Source organism: Empidonax traillii, unplaced genomic scaffold (assembly GCF_003031625.1).
Source record: "Empidonax traillii isolate 1590-97213 ecotype Southwest subspecies unplaced genomic scaffold, ASM303162v1 scaffold582:size401454, whole genome shotgun sequence".
In the NCBI taxonomy this organism is placed as follows: Eukaryota; Metazoa; Chordata; class Aves; order Passeriformes; family Tyrannidae; genus Empidonax; species Empidonax traillii.
The window spans coordinates 277,079-294,733 of NW_020955775.1; the positions used below are offsets into that span (position 1 = coordinate 277,079).

At 42.9% G+C, this 17,655-nt stretch overlaps 1 protein-coding gene across 1 annotated transcript in view; it reads left to right on the forward strand.

Moving 5' to 3' along the window:
* Window positions 1-3,958: 3,958 nt before the first annotated feature.
* CTBP2 (C-terminal binding protein 2) overlaps window positions 3,959-17,655 on the forward strand; it is a 58,985-nt gene continuing 45,288 nt past the window's right edge. The window contains exon 1 of the mRNA XM_027898169.1: window positions 3,959-4,118. Within this exon, the coding sequence (XP_027753970.1) occupies window positions 4,061-4,118 (58 nt within the window). The 5' untranslated portion in view covers window positions 3,959-4,060. The remainder of the gene's footprint in view (window positions 4,119-17,655) is intronic.

Below are 17,655 nucleotides of genomic sequence, written 5' to 3' on the forward strand. Positions count from 1 at the left end.
AAAAGCTTATCCAGAAACCTCTCCTTTCCCAAGAGCCTAGGAAATGTCTGACAGTACCATCAGAACATTTGGAACTGGATTTGTTCAAGTAAGGAGTTGTACATGAGAAAACTTGGTGATGTGAGGAAGGATGGTAATTTTCCATTGCTGTTTGGAAATGGGAGCTTTTGCACTTTATGGAGCTGGGAGTTTCCTGTAGTAGTGAATCCTTGTTTTCTTGAGGCCATCTTTCGTAGAGGGTAGAAAATGTAGACAGAAATTGTGAGAAACAGATTTCTGACTCCACTAAGGGTCTGGGAGTCTGTGAATTCTTGTTTTAATTCATAAAAATATAGAATGGTTTGAGTTGGAAGGGACCTTAAAGCTCATCTTGTTCCAAGGCCCTTCCACGGGCAGGGACACCTTCCACTATCCCAGGTTGCTCCAAGCCCTGTCCAACCTGGCCTTGGACACTTCCAGGGATGGGGCAGCCACAGCTTCTCTGGGCAACCTGTGCTCACCTTGCGTTCAAGTTTTGTCTAACAGCGCGTCTTATTTTGGAAAATCAACTTTATTTCTTTCCATTTTCCATCAAAAGCAGGAAAATCAGCCCTAACACAGTTTTCTCTGCTCTCATTTTCTGGCTCACGGACTATGGTATTTAATGGGCAGTATTCACGAGCTATTTAATTGTGTTGCATCAGGATTGGTTTCTTCCTAAAACATTGTATTTAAGTGCATTCCTTCTTTAAATAAATAAATAACTGCTGGGCTATCGTCGTGTCCAGGGGTTTTTCAAGAAAATTTACATTTTGAAAGACACTGTTGGAGGCTAACACGGCCATGCAATTACTGTATGTAAATCACTTCACTTTTTTCCTAATCTTGTTGAAGATGGAGTACAATTTTTATGCGTGTGCCTCTCCCTCTCAGATTTCCTTAGACAGTGAGGTTTTCTTGTCTTTTAATTGCTGACCATGATTTCTGTTCTGCCTAGCCTGATTGTATTTATTTTATTGTGGGGGACATTTAGCCCTGTGATTGTTTGGAGATTGGGTTGGCTGTAGAAATCACTGAGGACAAATTGAAGTTGGGGGTGCAACTAATTGCGTCGTCCATCCCACAAGTGGAAGAACTGCTTTCTTAATTACAGCCTCGCGAGGAGGCAGGAGGATATCTGCTTGTTTCTGTGCCCCTCACATCTGGTTTTCTCCATTTTATTCATCCCTGCCAAATCCTGCCACATTTTTAATAAGTCTTCCGAGTTGGGCTTTTATTGCCGGTTGATGTCACGGACACCTGTCAGACAAAGATGGAGCAGTTAACATCATTAGGAAGCAGTTCATTCATGGCCATTACATTAAGCTGTGTGGGACTCCAATATGGCCAGTAATTTCTCTGATTGTTATTAGTTTCTTTTGTGGGAAGTTTTCCTCCAGGGAGTAATGCAGGGAATTGAGATGGCAGGGGAAAAAAAAAAAAAAAAAAACCTTTAATGGATGCATTCGTCCCTCAGAAAATGCACTCTGTCAAAATTAAATACACTTTGCATATTGATTTTGTTTGGAGAAATAAAAGGTAAAACAGTTGCAGCCCCAACATAATGGACCGATTGAATATTTTCAGAACAAAATGATAACTTTTTCTCTATTGGCATGACTTTTTTATAACCTAGTATTTCTTTCTGGAAGTGGAGTGGGATGTAATAGAGGTAAAAATTCATGGCTGTACTTGTAAATGTTGATGGTGGAAATGCCATTAGCTACTCAGGCTTTAGCTGCACTAACAGCCTAATTTTTGTTGTATGAAATATTTTGACTATACCGAGCTTCTGCCTCTGGAATGGAAGTTTTCTGCTTCTTTTCTAATGTTGCATTAATTTTTAATATGAGTGGGAATCGTGCTCTTTAGCATCCCTACGTTTAAAAAAAAAAAATCAATTAATTATTACTATAAATCTCAGCGATTAAGCTGCAGTGGCGCTGCTGGGAAATTGGCCATTAACTACCAGGAAATCGCCGATCTTCCCTTAGTCGGAATCCAGTTGTACCAACACGAGGCCTTTCCTTTTATAAATTGACTATCAATGTGATGCATAATTGATAACCATTTGTAATAATAACAATAATCTCCAGGAAGTTGTCATCCCGGTGTGCGGCGGCTTTGTTAGAGCGTTTACCCCTCCCGGGCCCGGCCTGTTGCGTCGGTTTAACTGTGTTTTCTGGGAAGTTAATGGCGTGTTTTCAGGAGACCCGTGTGCGGGGGGAATAAAATGCAAAGTAGAAACGCCTGACTGGACCTACAGAACCTGAAATGTTGGAGAGAAGGGGAAGAAGCAAAAGTCGAGGTTACGGATATCGCCCAATTGCAGTTTGGACTTCAGCCTGGATTTTCCTGGTGCAGTGTCTTCCATCCTGTCCTGTATTTCATGAACCCAGCGTGGTTTTTTTAGTTTTCTTGAAAATTTTGTTTGCAAATGGTGCGGTGTAAACATTCACCCACCAGGGAGAAGCTATGGCTTCTCAGAATTTATTTCATTTTTTTAACCCTTGCAGTACTACATAGGCAGAGAGGTTAAGGCATTTCAGGTGGTACAGATGGCCATTCAGGAGATGATTTCTTGCTGTGCTTGTGGTCATGCCTGCCTTTATCTTCTCCTCCCCTCCTTGCAAGGCCTCTGAAAATGTGGTGATGTTTTGCTTTGCTTCTAGAAATCACAGATTTGCGCTAATTCTGCTGGTTTGGTGCCTTTCAGTGGGTGGTGGATGGCTGGTTAGGGGCAGAGGCCTCTTTCTTGAGCAGGGTCCCTTCCCTGGAAAGGTTAGTAGTTTTTACCAGGATCGTCTGTCTTCACCTTAAAATGTAAAAGAGGATAATTGAGTCAGTGGTAGCATAAAATATTAGTGCACGTAGTGTTGAATTGTTTGAAATCAGCTGTCAGCATGAGCTCTTTTCCTTGATGGCTTGATTCACAAATGGTGTTGTGGAACTTGCTTTGAAAAACTCCTACCTGGGTTTTGCATCAGAAGGCTGTTGGGTGGAAGTGCCACAGCAGCATGTTCAGGGGTTGCAGCCTCAGCTCAAGTTGAAGCATTCGGGGATTAAACAAAGCTCTGGCTCTCTGTAGGAGCGAAAAACATCAGACCTGAGAAGGATCCATTTGGGGTCTTCCTCTGTGCCACCAAAATGCAGAAAACCTTCAGTTGTTGTCCCGTTGGGGAGCATTTCCTGTAGCTCAGCCACACCTGTGGCTTTTATAGGTTCCTTTGTCTCACTGGCATTTAAAAGTGTGTTCTCTAGAAATGGCCTCTCTGGCACCTGAAGTTTAATGTTGACCCTTCAAATATGAGGGCAAGGACGGGCTATGGTGACAGCTGGAACATATATCAGGGTCTTGTTGCAAATTCAAGGCCCATTGATGACTTTTACAGGGCAAGGCTTAAATAAGACATGAAAGTGGTTTGTGTGTGAAAGTACTGGCAGAGCAAAAGCTACTTCCCCTTTTTTATATACTCTCGAAGAATCTTTCAGCATCCCTGAGCCTACAAAATAACTTAATGGTTTTTATCTGCTAGAAATAGATTTTTAAGACAGAAATAAAGCTGGGAAGCCCATGCAGTGCTTCCAGCAGTTCTGGTGTTCTAGGCTGGTTTTTCTGATCGCAGGGAAGATAAAGAGGCCGTGAGTTTGATTTGTGGTGGGAAATGTGTGACCAGAGGGACGCTGGGGATGGAAGAGCTAAACTCAAAGGTGACCCTGCTCTGCTGTTGGGCACAGACAGACCTCACTGGTGTGCTGGAAATCCCAGAGCGGTTTGGGTTGGAAGGGACCTTAAAGCTCATCTCGCTCCAACCCCCTGCCATGGGCAAGGACACCTTCCACTCGACCAGATTGCTCTAAGCCCTGTCCAACCTGGCCTTGGACACTTCCAGGGATGGGGAGCCCACAAGTCCTAATGAATCCTTTCCTCTCCCTGCAGGGCCCGCAGTGGCGGTATGCACGCCGACTCCTGTGAGTTTTCCTAAGTTCCTGGGGGACTGCTTTGCTTTTTGAATCAGAAGGTTGCAAAATACCGTCAAGAATGGCACTTGTGGATAAACACAAAGTCAAGCGGCAGCGACTGGACAGAATTTGTGAAGGTAAGAGTGTGCTCTCGTTTTCCTGTGGAAGTTGTGAGATGATCAGGGTAGAATATCTTAGTTTGTCCTTGGTTTTTTTTTAAAGCACTTTAAGAGATTCAAGAAGACTAGATCCCCTGTCTTCTGAAAATGCATTCATACTGTCTGGTTCCTCACTTGGAAGTCACATGTAGTCCTGTGAACAGGATTTGTGTTTAATTGCCAGGTCTTCTCTTTTTATCCTAATTTCTCCAGAAATTATCTGGTCAGTCCCAATTTGAAACATAGCTTAAATTTCAACTCTATTTAGAAAAGCATTGTGCTCTATTAAATAGGCTTTCTGGAGGTCTCCTCTGGCTGGAGGAGAAGCTGGGACACAGAGACTGGTGCCATAACTCTTCCTTCCCTTCCTAATCTGAGCGGTGCCGGTTGCAGTGTCCAAGACAAGTGTCACTCAAGGGGTGTGAAAGTAGACCGTCTCCTGTAGTATTGACTATCATCCTATAAGAAATAAATTGAAAATTTAAGAAGTGTTGTTTTAATGATTTGGGGCATGTTGTTGGAACAGCTTCTGTTTCCTTGGCTTGTGGTGATCAGGCAGGTTTGGTGTAGTTCTTTACTGATGGTGTGTCACGGTGTCACAGGACAGGTGATTTTCACTTTCTATTTCAATTTTCCACCGGAAGAAATTTTTAGGAAGCGTTTTCTATTGCAGCTCACGGAGTGTAAGTTACTTATGACAGAAATGAAGTGATGGCAAACAAGCTCTGACTTCTTGGTGCACGCTCCGATAACTCTCCAACGCTCGTGCAAGTTTTGCCATCAGCAACAAAAGCAGAGCAGGGTGTTATTTTAGGGAGAATATCTTGTGTCTCTTCAGGATTTCCAGTGTTCATCTGCTCTTAAGGAGATGGATAGTGGCCTGCAGGGTAACAATTTGCAGTGTTACTTGAATGCCAACGAGGTGAAATAGGATTTGCTGGTGGATGAAAGCACAGAGCTCACAGGGGAGTTGTGCTGTGTCTGTTCGAGCAAAACACGTGGGGCTTTGCAGAGTTTCCAGTCGGTGTGAAACCCTGACCAGCAGGACAAGGTGGGGTTTGCCTTGGTTTGTCTGTTGTATATTGTTTAGTCTCCATTGCTGCTGCTTTAAACTTGTCACGAGTTACTCATCTCTATTAATTTTGCTCTGTTAATTCTGGAAGTGGGGGGGGAGACAAAGCAGAGAGGATGAGTTAGAAGGGAGTAGCCGGGGTAGGCTGCCATGTGGAGCCGCGTATTCCTCCTACTGAATGTCATAAACACTCAGGTGTAGCGCACTATCTCATCTTCAAAACTTACTTTGAACTCAACTTAAAAGAGCTCTATCAGCTGAGCCTGGATTTTCAAAAGCTGCCTTCCCGGTTTGATGTTTACCATCAGATCTAGTTGCTGAGTGTACAAGAAATTCAAAAGGATCACACGACAGACCTGCTAACGGAGCTTTAGATGTGATTGAAGTTTAGATTATTTTTCTCTGATATGTGAGCTTTTTTTCTTCTTTCTTGGTCGAAAGATATTCTTTTCTAAATCTGTAAATGTGCAGAAGACATAACTTTTTAAAGTATACTTTGTCGTTTGCTACTGGGTTTGTAATTTGATGGAAATGTTGGGAGTCACCATTGCAAGACGCTGTTTTGTTGTTTTTGGAAGCAACAGATAAGGACTGAGTGTGAACAGCATTGTGAAAATTACTTTGAAAAATGCTAAAAGCTTAGGATTTGCCAAAATAACTAGACTTGGAGGACAGCTGAATACTATACTGGCCTCTCTGATGGCTATTTTTTATTATAGGCTCCTAATCTTGGCTTATAGCACAGAAAAGCGCTGAAGGGGGGCAATTCCAGCTGCACACTTAGAAAAAAAAGACAATTTCTCTTGGGCTTGTCTTGAAAGGATATGGAATAATAGTGGAAGATAATGAGAAATTTTGGAACTACTTCAGCAGACTCAGGAGAGGAGTCTTTGCTAACAGAATTGTGTGCAGTGAGAAGAACCTCTACTGTTCTATCAAGCTGAGGGCAATGTGATCCAAAAAAAGTTGCTTTTAATGATTTCCTGTTCTGTGGAAGCACTTAAGGAGCTTTTCCCTTTAAAAAGTGAATGGGATACAAAGCTGCATTTACCTGATGAAAGGCTAAGTGTCTGGTAGTACATAGGTGGATTCCTGTTCTTTTCCTGAAGGTTCCTGTACGATCCCTTTTACTATTCCCAACACAAACCCTGCAGAGTTGTCTAGGAATGGGCTTTACTCCTTGAAGCAGGAGGGTGGTGGGTCTGGGGGTGAAATACTCTTGGGGTACATGTTGTAATCACTGCCCAAACTGCCAGAGGGATTCTCTTTTCTAGGGGCTCACTAAAACCATAACCAGACACGTGCTGAGGGAAATTCCTTACAAACCTTTGTGGTATTAAAAGAGTATATTAAGAAGCTGCAGTGTTTGTGTTACTGTGTTAAACGTGGAAATATAACCCAAACCATACAAGGAGGTGATATTGTTTAAAAAGCCAGTTCACAGCCTTTACAGGCAGGTTTATGAGTCTTCCAGAGAGAGGAGCTGTGCAGTCTCATTGCATTACTCAGCCTGACCAGCTCCTCTGGGTTTTTTTTAATATATAATTATGTCATCTTTGCATGACAGTATTACTTTTTGCCTTGAGCAAGCTGTTTTTGAAAGGTGAGCTTTTTGCATCAGATAACACTTTTGACCTATAGAAGGATATGGGTGGGATAGAGGTCCAGACTTGAGGGGATAAAGGAATTTTAGGGCAACAGCCTGCAGCTAAGACATTTGGAGTAGTATGTTAACAATTAGGCGGGTTGGTGGTGCCCTCTGAATGAAGAGAAGTTGGAGTGTGCTCTCAGTGGTCTTGGCTTATCCGTTTCTTTCTCTTCTGGTTGTCCCAGAGACTTTGGGTGCCTATTCCGTAATTGGTTCCATGTGAGTGGAAAGATGGACCCAGTGAATAGCTGGGGCCTTTGCAAATAATATATGCAGAGTGGTTTACATAATCCCTGTTTGTGGAATTGTGTCTTATTCCATAGTGGGTCAAAATATGCTTTAGAGGTGGAGCCGCTGGTGCTGTGTGGAGTCAGACGTGTCCAGCAGCCCCTCATTTGGATCCTGTTCCCACTAGTTTGTAATTTTGCCACATTTTAAATTTGTATGAGCCGAAATTTTCCATTCCACGATGAGTTTTTTACCTCGGGGTGAATGAACAAAAAAAAAAAAAAAAAAAGAGTTCCGGCAAAAATTGTGGAGCTGTGTCAGAGTGGGAGATGGAGAGGGAGGGATGTTGGCTTTGCTGTGTCTGAAACAAAGCCGAGCCACAGTCCTGCTCCATGTACCAGACCTGCCTGCTCTGGTTGGGATAAAAAGGGACTGAATTTTACAGCCCCACGTTGCTGTGTGTCAGGAGTGTTCCTGAATTCGGTGCAATTTCACAGCCTTTGAAAAAAAAATGGCAGCAAAACCCCTCAGGGTTGAAACTCACCTGCCTTTGATTTAGGAAACAACAACAGAGGGATTAGATGTAATGTTTTCTGTGCTACCTGTGACAGAACAAGGTGTCTGACAGTGTCCCCAAGAAACCCCAAACTCAGATGACTATGATGGCACTCCTGGTATGGCATCCATCACTCCTCACATAAGGCATTCCCATGCAAGGAAATAACTGGAAGTATCCCCTCTGCTGCCCAGCCTGCTGCTTGCTCAGCTGATCTTTATCTTGTGCTTCTGTCAGTATGGTGATACAAATATTAAATGGTGCCAGGAGCTAGACAGGGAGTGAGGAGCTGCCCATCCACAGTTGCTGGCTGTCCTTGGGAATGGTCAGAGGAGAAGGTGCTATGGCAGTGTGTCATTTCCTCATGAAGTGTAGAAACTTAACGGGGACAAGGCAGCAGTGGGGATACATCCAGGATACACTCTGTTGTCAGTGTGTAAAACACAGATTTTCCCAACACACCGAATTTCTCTGATAGATCCCAAGTGCTGCCTCTGCTCCGCACCACTGCTGTCTTCAACACCAGTGCCGTGGAATTTTAATGCCTGGGTTTATAGGTTATAGTTTGCACTAGCATTTATGAGTCAGTTAAGCTTTCAACACATGCCCCAAAAGTGGCAGCCTTGAGAGGAGCAAGAAGCAAAGTGAAAAAATAATTGCAAGGCCGAGAGAGCCCAGGCATTTTCTGACAGTTTTTGCTCCAGGATTTGTCATTATCCAGTGGGAAATCATGTCCTTACGCATCAGTTTGTGCCACCAAAGTTGTCTGTACTTTGCAAAAGAGAACTGTTTGCAGGGGCAAACAAGCCATTCGGATTCTTTGTTTTCTTTCGTGTCCTTTGATACGTCTGATGGCCAATAAATGCCAGCACAGCCACATATAATACTTTTCAGTGCCTCATGGATGCGTCTCTCTCAGCTTTTTGACTTACTGACTTACATTCTCAGTGACACCCTGCTGAATCTCACAGGTCTTTTCCAACCTAAATGATTCTGTGAGACAGAGGAGGGACTTTGGGGTAGGAATCGTCAAAATTGTGGCTGCAAGAAGCTGGTTGAACCATTTCAAGGGTGGACAGAAATCCTGTATTCCACGTTTTCACCTGTGATGGAAGTCACTGCAAACCATATCCAGTAATATTTAAATAAATATACTTTGTAGTGGTAGATACTGTGGTAAATACAAAGCAGGGGTGCTTTTTACCTGGTGTTTATTTCAGTCTCTTGGCCATAAAAATGGACTTAATAATCACACTGTCAATTATTGCTTGTGGTGCACTTCCATATCGTTAAAAAAACCCCCAAACCAACCCTCAATAAAAGTGCCCCTGAAGATTTGTAATGGTTTTGGCTTTTCAGCAGTATTTGAACAGCGTGTCCTTGAGGTCTGGGCTCACACACCCCTAACAGCAGACTGTGAAATAGATTCTCATTCAAAAATCACAGTCCATTCCTGCTGAAAAAATAGAGGAACTTGCTTCTGGAAGCAGATGGGAAAATGTGCTTTAAAACTACAACCCTGGAAAGTGTCTGCCTCCAGTTCTTCCTCCTTTGTCTGACATAACAGTAGCCAAAATGAGTACATTTGATATTTGGGTGGAGGAATGTTCTTCCATTCTTGCAAATTTGCACACCAAGTAGCATCTGATAACACTTATTTTTACTGCTTAGAAATAGAATCTTATTATCACAGGAAATCCTTATCACCACCATGCATTTGATGAGAAACAATGAGTTAAAGATGATATCAAGGGCGGAAGAAACTGCTTGTCCTGAGTAAAAGTGACTTATTTAGAATAAATATAGACCTTTTTTTATCGAGTGGATTTGGGTTTCTTTGTTCCATGAATATAAAACACAGTACAAGGATTTCCCCCCCCCCACAATAAAGCTTTTTATACTCTCTTCTTTTTTTTTTTTTTAAGTTTCCACCTCAAAGCACAGAAACTATCAGGCTTTTAAGGAAGGGTTGCTTAACACATTTTGCCTAGAGAGAAGGCAGTGTTGGCTTGTCAGATCATCTGCTGTTGCCCCTGTGCTGATTTATGCAAACTGAAGGTCTCTGTGGCTGCTCCTGATGTTTTTGCTTTCCCAAGAGTCCAAATGAAGTTATTTGGTGTTTATGGTAGTTTCAAGAAATCAAATTCATACAAAAGCTGGATTACACCTTTTTTTACCAATGAAAAGTAGTGCTCTTAGTTCCCCCTTCACTGACAGAGGCATGGCAGGTTTGGGGATTACTTGTCATTAATAGGTTTTGTTAAAATTTTAAGATATTAAAAAAAAAAAAAAATTTGGACATAATCCTATGGATGAGGAAAGTTCAGGCAACCCTAGTGGGTTTACAGACATTATTCAAACTTACTGACCTTATTCCATAATTTTCAGCTGTTTTGCTGTGCTGAATCAAGAACTGTCTGTATTTATAAGTGGATTTTTTTCTGCTTTGTGACTCAGGTACTTTGTGGCTCTTACCTACAGATGTGCTGTTGTGCTCACAGGCTGCTCCAACAGTCTTCCAGTCCTGAGTAGATGTTTTTTTTCCTGTACATTCACTCCTCTGCAGCCTTTCTCCTGTGACATTCCGTGGGGAAATGTGCATGACAAGACGTAGGACTTGAGCCAGACACGAAACCAGCCTGACAAAGTCCCCCAGGCCTCTGGGAAAGAGTAAGACACATTTAGATAAGGTTACAGGCAAAAATTCCATTAATTTGGTGTGCAACTTTTTTGTAATAGATAGGCTCAAGCCACTGCAAAAAGGAGAGCTCCCCTTTTCCCTGGACTTGAGTGCTGAATGCACCAAAATAGGAAAAAATGCTTCTGTTGTGTTCTCCTCGTGTTTAAACCCACATTTATGGTGACTTAATATGTATTTCTTCATTCTGCCTTGTAGTTTTCCATTTCCCCCAGCCCCCAGACAAGGTTCCATGTAACACGCTTTACAACTTGGTGTCATTAATTAAGAAACAATTACAACTGATGACTTCAATACCATCAACTTAATTTCCGTCCTTACCACATTTCCCATTTAAATTAACTGGTTTAGGGATTAACGTGTCTGGGTTTTTTTGTTTGTTTGTTTGTTTTTTTCCTCCTTACTTTAAATCCTCACCTGCATTTAAAGGTTACTCAGGAAAGTGATAAAATTCCCAGAATATGCAACGACTGGAGTGTGGGAGAGCTGCAGAAGCTGCCTCCAGCATCCAGGGGGTGGAAGTTGGCTGCTTCCAAATATGTGATGAGAAATGATCAGTCCTTGGGGACAGATGAGAACAGGATGGATTTTCCTTCAAAATGCCAGAGAAAAACTCGAATTTAACTCCTAAGTTACGCTCTCTCAGGGACTGGTGGCGTTTGGATGTGGACCGGTCTTTAGGTTTTATTCTGATTCTGCTGAATATTTACTAGTAAATATTTTGACAGGAGAAAGACATCTGGCTATACTAAAATAAAGCTGCAGGGAAATACATTACACAACTTTTCTTTTATAATTTTTGCTCTCCACAAACAGATGTAATGTATCCAAGCGCCAAAGCAGTGAAGGTTTTCATTATGGCTTTTCTATCTGAGAGCTTTCTTCAAAGAGCGAGTTTTGAGCTGGTTTTGCATTTCTTAAAGTTAAAGGACATTGATCATTTCTTAGTGACACTTTTATATAGCCCGTTAGCTTCACACTAATAATTTGTTTTGTCTTTTTTTTTTAGATTGCCTTTTTAATTTTTATTTAAAACATAACACTCTCTGCTGCCATCTAGCACCTTAAAAACTTAGTAATAAACAGATTCAGTTCATAAAAGAGCCTGTAGTTATAGATTTACATGGTTTTTTGAGAGAAAAAGAGTATTGCTGCCTGCTGATGGTAACAGATATTTGATTGAATCGGGGTCATCCTCACTGGGGAGCAGCCATCCCCCCTAACCATCCTCGTGGATGGTGAGGGAACACAGTAGGACATACCTCACCTTTGATTATTTGATCATTGCAATACAATAATACAAAAGACTGGTCTTTTAAAAAAGAAAGGCATAATTTTTTTTTTTTTTTTTAGATAAAATAATGCTTTTTCCTGTTTGATTTTGGTTTTTATCTGCCTTGGGCCTGCAAGGGAAGTACGTATTTCAGGCTCTGGCATCACCAGGGGAAGTAAGGCAGGGAAGCACCCTGAACCCCTGTTTATCTCCTCAGGCCCGTGTTGCAGTCTAGTAATTAATTATTTTTTATGCAAAGCCCAGGCATGCATGGCAGAGTTCAGAATTACAATATATATTCATTTAACAGTGGATTTATCGACTGCTTTCTGGGACAGATATAATTCCCATGCTTTTCATTACACATGCTGTTTAAATCTTGATCCTGAATTCTTATTAAAAATGATGAGATTTGACCTCAAAGTCTAATACCCAGTTTTGGAGACAAGGTGCTTGATGTGATTTCCAGAGGATTATTTTTAAGAGCATTCGTAGATTAGATCTCAGCGAATGGTTGAGGGATGTGCCCAATGAACCTTGTCTGCTGCTTTTCGCCTGCCGTGCAGCATCCAGATTGATTTGTATTTTGTAGTCCTTGAAGTGTGTTTAGCTGTGTGGTATAAGGATACATCTGATATTTTTATTATCCCTTTGTTGGCGCAGGAATGTGGCAGTGCTGTTTCTTCCAACTTTTATTGGAGTCTCCCCATACTTAAAGGCAAAAATTGTTTCTGATTGAAGTTTCGAGAGCTTGCGGGGCTCATTCCGATGGCTCCAAGTGTGTTTTACAGCTGGGCTTCTCGTTTTTAGCTGCAAGTGTGGTTTAGATGATTGCTGTCTTCCTGCATTTGTTACCTGCAGTTTGATTTCATTCTGAGTGACTAATGGTTTAGGTTGGAAGGGACCTTAAAGCTCATCCAGTTCCACCCCCCTGTCATAAGCAGGGACACCTTCCACTAGATCAGGTTCCTCCAAGCCCTGTCCAACCTGGCCTTGAACATTTCCAGGGATGAGGCAGCCACAGCTTCTCTGGGCAACCTCCCACAACCTCCAGGGCTTTGCCAGAGGAGCAGGATAACATGAGGTGATAAGTTACCACTTGCTCATTGAGGTGCTTCTTGCATGTACCTTAAACCAGCTAATTCACAGAAGAATAGAATACCCTGATTTGGGAGGGCCCCACAAGAACCATAGTGTCCAGCTCCTGGCCCTGCACAAGACACCCCAACAATCCCACCCTCTCCTTGAGATTGTTGTCCAAACCCTCCTGGAGCTCTGTCAGCCTTGGTGCTGTGCCCACTGCCCTGGGGAGCCTGTTCAGTGCCAACCACCCTCTGGGGGAAGAACCTTTCCCTGAGAACCAGCCTAACCCTCCCCTGACTCCTCAGATCATGGGAGAAATTGGGGTAGGGCTCCCTTCAATGAAGGGTGGAGAAATGACTCCAGACAGAGAATTGCTGGAGTGTGGAAGTGATGTGAGATGTGGGCTCTCATGAGGGTGGGAAGGAGCAGATCTCCTACCTCGAATCCCTTCTAAGCATAGAGAGGTGCAGAAATGCAGTGGAGAGGCAAGTGATCAGGTCCACAGCTTCACATCCTCTCTCCTCACTTTGGCTTGTGGGATTTCATGGGATTCTTGGGAAATGACTCAGAAGGGCACTGCAATACTTGTGTCACCGGTCTGGAGGAGAAATGTCTGCTTGGGAGGCATGGGACCTCCACATTTGTTTAGGTGCCATATTGACCTTTTATTTTCCGTGAGTCCATTTGTGTGTAGCCAGTGGGAATGGCAAATGAACCCAGTTACTGATCCCAGTTTGTGTGGAACATTTTGAGGCAGCTCGTGCATTCCTGGGGCCTGTCACGCCAGTGGTCGTGGCACATTTCTATCCCAGCACTGGGGGCTTGGGTAACAAATGGCCATAAGCTTTTGGTTTTTTTTTTTTTTTTTTTGCTTTAAAGTCATCGAAAGGCAGAGTTCCATGAGGCAATGATTGATTAATAACTGGCTGATCTTAAGAGTGTTTTGTTGTAACGCACCAAGTTGGTATTTGGGAGCGTTTTGTTGAAGTTACAAAGCATCTTTGCCTTTGGTTTTGGAAATTGGTAAAAGCATGTGGCATGGCTTCAAGTGCTGAGTGCTTTCAGATGCTGTGCTGCTCCTTTGATTACTGAAAATGATTCCAGCACAATCCTGCTAATTTTCTCTTTGTGCTCCCCTAATTTCAGGAGACTGTTAAGGAGTCCATCTAGGCAGAATGTGTATTGCCACTGTGAGGGAGATTTTTGCAGAGCCAAATTTTAGCAAATGCAGTAGTTTCCAAGAATTTGGAACATTTTCTTCCTTCTTTTCCTCTCTCAATCCTTCATTTTATTTTTTTTTTAAATATATTTGCGTGCATGCACATGTGTGGGCATTACTCACACTGCATCCTATTCTTTTTCCTCTCCATAGCATCCATGGAATACCACAGTATAGTTTAGCACCAGCAGCTCTTTTCTAATTCCCTGACAATCCTGCAAGCTGAACGTGGAGGGAGGATGTTTAGGAAAGGCTTCCCAAGCTTTGGGGGTCATTAGGCACAATCACACATGGGGTCCTTGAAAGCCCAGGCAGTGAGGGCAGGAGCATTTATCCTCCTGGTAGCTTTGTGCCTCGTCACCCGAAAACACATGACAAACACTGATTAATCTGAACACCACACAACTGTGATAGGTGTATATTATTATATCCCTCTTGATGGAAGGGGAATCAGAGAGTAAGGAATTAAGCAATTTACTCTCTGACAGTGGCACAGCGAGGTATAAAGGCTGGGTGTCCTGATACCTGCTCTGTCCATTAACATGAGATGTATTTGTTCTCTAGAGGATTTTTCACTACCAGGGGCAGGATTCCTTTGCCTTTGAAAGAGAAATAGCCTTTCCCATGCTGATGCACATTACAATTTTTTGCCAGAAATTACATTTGGCACATTCTTTCCATTCTGCTCTCCCAGAAGAAAATAATTTGGGAGAAAACATCAACATTTTACTACATTAAAAATATTTTCTTCCAATAAAAACAAGATTTAAATTTATAATTGAAGAGTATTTATCTGTACTGTTTTGTTGCACAGAGTAGTTTTTCCATCAGCTTGCTTTCTGAATAGGTAATGAAATGTTTTACATCAGTGTGAATGAAATTTTGCATCCAAGCTCTCCTGACTCAATGCTACAGACACCAAAAAATGTTGTTTACGCAGTTGTGTTGCAGATTTACCGTCCTGATTTCTTACCATGGGTTTCATGTGTAAATAGACTCTCCTCGTGGGAAGAGAATGGCATCTTCCAGCACTGCTTGTTTCACATCCACCGTGAGTGGATTCCAGAGACAGATTTCACGGCACTGGGTTTGAGTGCAGTGCCTAAACAATGGGCCCACCTTTCTTTACTCTGTTGTCACTTTTTTTTCAGAGCAGACTTCTGTGGTCACTGTATCGTAGCCAAATTTACTGTGTGTTAGATCAGTGCGAAACTGAAAATCAGGGTATTAAGTCAAAACTCTATTTTCACGTGATCCAAAAGACCAGAGCACCTAATCTCTTGATCAGCTGCTTTTTTTTCTTTCTTTCTTTCTTTCTTTTGGGTGTTTTTTCTGTTTATTTGTTTTGATTTGTTTGTTTGTTTCTTTGTTTTTTTCAAATAGCTCTAAAATTAGAAGATAAAGAGAGAATAAATTTTCTGCCTGTTCCACTGTCCTTGTCTCCCTCTCATGTTGAGGATGTGGGTGCCAGTGCCTCCTCCACTCCCAGGAAGCACTGATCAGTTATGTCAGGTTGTGCCCTGGGGTCTCTTGGCCATTGCTGAATCCAGACTCAGAAATAGGTACGGAGCCACTGGAGATTCACAGAATCATAGAATTGTAGAATGGGTTGGTTGGAAGGAACCTCAAAGACCATCTCATTCCACCCCCTGCCCTGGTCAGGGACCTTCCACTAACCCAGGGTGCTCCAAGTTTGATCCAACCTGGCCTTGAACACTTCCAGGGATGGGGCAGCCACAGCTTCTCTGGGCAACCTGTGCCAGGGCCTCACCACCCTCACAGGGAAGGATTTCCTAACCCTGCCCTCTGTCAGTGTGAAGCCATTCCTTCTTGTCTTGTCACTCCACACCCTTGTCCAAAGTCCCTCTCCAGCCCTCTTGTAGAATCCCTTCAGCTGCTGAATGGCTGTGATAAGATCACCTTGGAGCTTCTCTTCCCTAGGGTGTACAATCCCAATTCTTTCAGCCTTTCCTTATGGGAGAGGTGCTTCATCTCTCTAATCTGAGTGCTGCTTTTTAAGACTGCCCCCCCAAAAAAGACAAAAGACCATTCCTGCCCGTCATAAATATTTCCTTCTGATGATTTCTTTTACATTTATTGGCTCAGTGGGTGTGTGGCATTTCCTTTGCTGCTGTGGTGGCTCGGGAGGCTGCCCAGCTCCACAGCTCCTGGTCAGGTCTTCCCCACTGGCTGTAGCTCTTGGGGCCAGCAGAGCCCTCCAAGCAGCACATTTGCTCCATGGCTGCAGGGAAATGCACAAATCCTGCCGCCCCTGGTGCTGCAGGTGTTTGTCCCTGCTGGTCTTGGAGCACAGGAATAGCTGGTTTGTTCCACTGAGGTCAGCGCGTATGGGATGAACCATCCATGTGCATGACTGTTCCAGCAGCAGGTCTGGAGTCAGGAGTTTCCTGACTTGTGAGAAGCAGCTGGGAGGAGAGCACATCTTCTGCCCAAGGGCTGCAAGGTCGCCCCGTGCACGGGTGGGCTGGTACAAGGGTGGATTTCGGAGCCCAGATGTGCTCCTGTGCTTGGGGTGGGGTTTGGGGGTGGATCTCCGGGTCCTGCTGTCCCCCATGTGTGCCCTGGGCAGGGCATGGCCACCAGTTAAAGATCTGCTGGTTTGGGTGAGGTTTCTATTGTGTGCCTGCCATACTTATTAAAGCTTTTGGTTCTCTTCAGAGGTAGTGAATTCTCCAAACTCCCCTCTGACTTCCCATGCAAGTTGTTCGAGATCAGCATTTTTGAAATGTCATTTCTCAATGGCGTGGTTTTTTTCCATTGTCAGCTAGGGCTTAACGTGGTGACTGTGTTCATTAGTGATTTCAATGGTGGAAGAGGCCCTTGATCTATAGACCAGGATTTTATTATTTTGTCATATACATTTTTGGGAGCTTTATACTGCTGCCTCAGAACAAACAAATGGCACAGATCTCGCTGTATCCTGTTGGGAATACGTTTTATTCTTTAGCAAAATGTTGTTGTAATAAAATGGGGGTTTTTTTTGTTGGTTAAAACGTTCTCTGCTTTATTTGTAAGCCACAAATGTGCCTTCTCATCTTGACTCTCACAAAAGAAGAAATTTTCCAATGTGCCTGAAGTTTGTTAGTTAATTCAATATAATGCCAATCAGATATTCTCTGAGAATTGCATGAATAATCTGTTGGGGCCCATGTTTTGCGTGTCTGTGTAATATCCAACATAATTTTCGCAACTGTGGTTCTTGAGGATGGAACTGGAGGGGAGAATGTTTGAAGAGGATTTGTAATATTTACTGCAATAAAGAAATTTAGGGATTACTCAAAGATCCTGTCAGTATTTGGGTCAGAAATATAGCCCAGAGGTATTAGTATGATAGGCAAGTAGAAGCATTAGACTGTATTAGTGATTTAGCTATCATAATAGCACAATAGTCCATCATGTGATGGCTTGTGCACTAAACATTTATTGTGGATTAGCCAGGAAAAATGCTCAAGCTCTCTTGCAAACAGTCCAGGGAAGGTGACTGTTCCTCCTTTTACTGGGCTCTTTCTAGAAGGGGTGTGCTGGAGGTGAAGACATTTGTAGAGATCGTAGCAGAGAAAGGCAAAATCATTTCCATCTGAGTTTTTTAATTCAACAAGGAAAATGTTGCCTCCCTAGCAGTGGTCAGTGAAATAAGGAGCAGTTGACCTATTCTTCTTCAAAAAGGAATGTTTGAGCATGAGCAGTGTGTCATAATTTAGACTGCATGTTTTGGTGA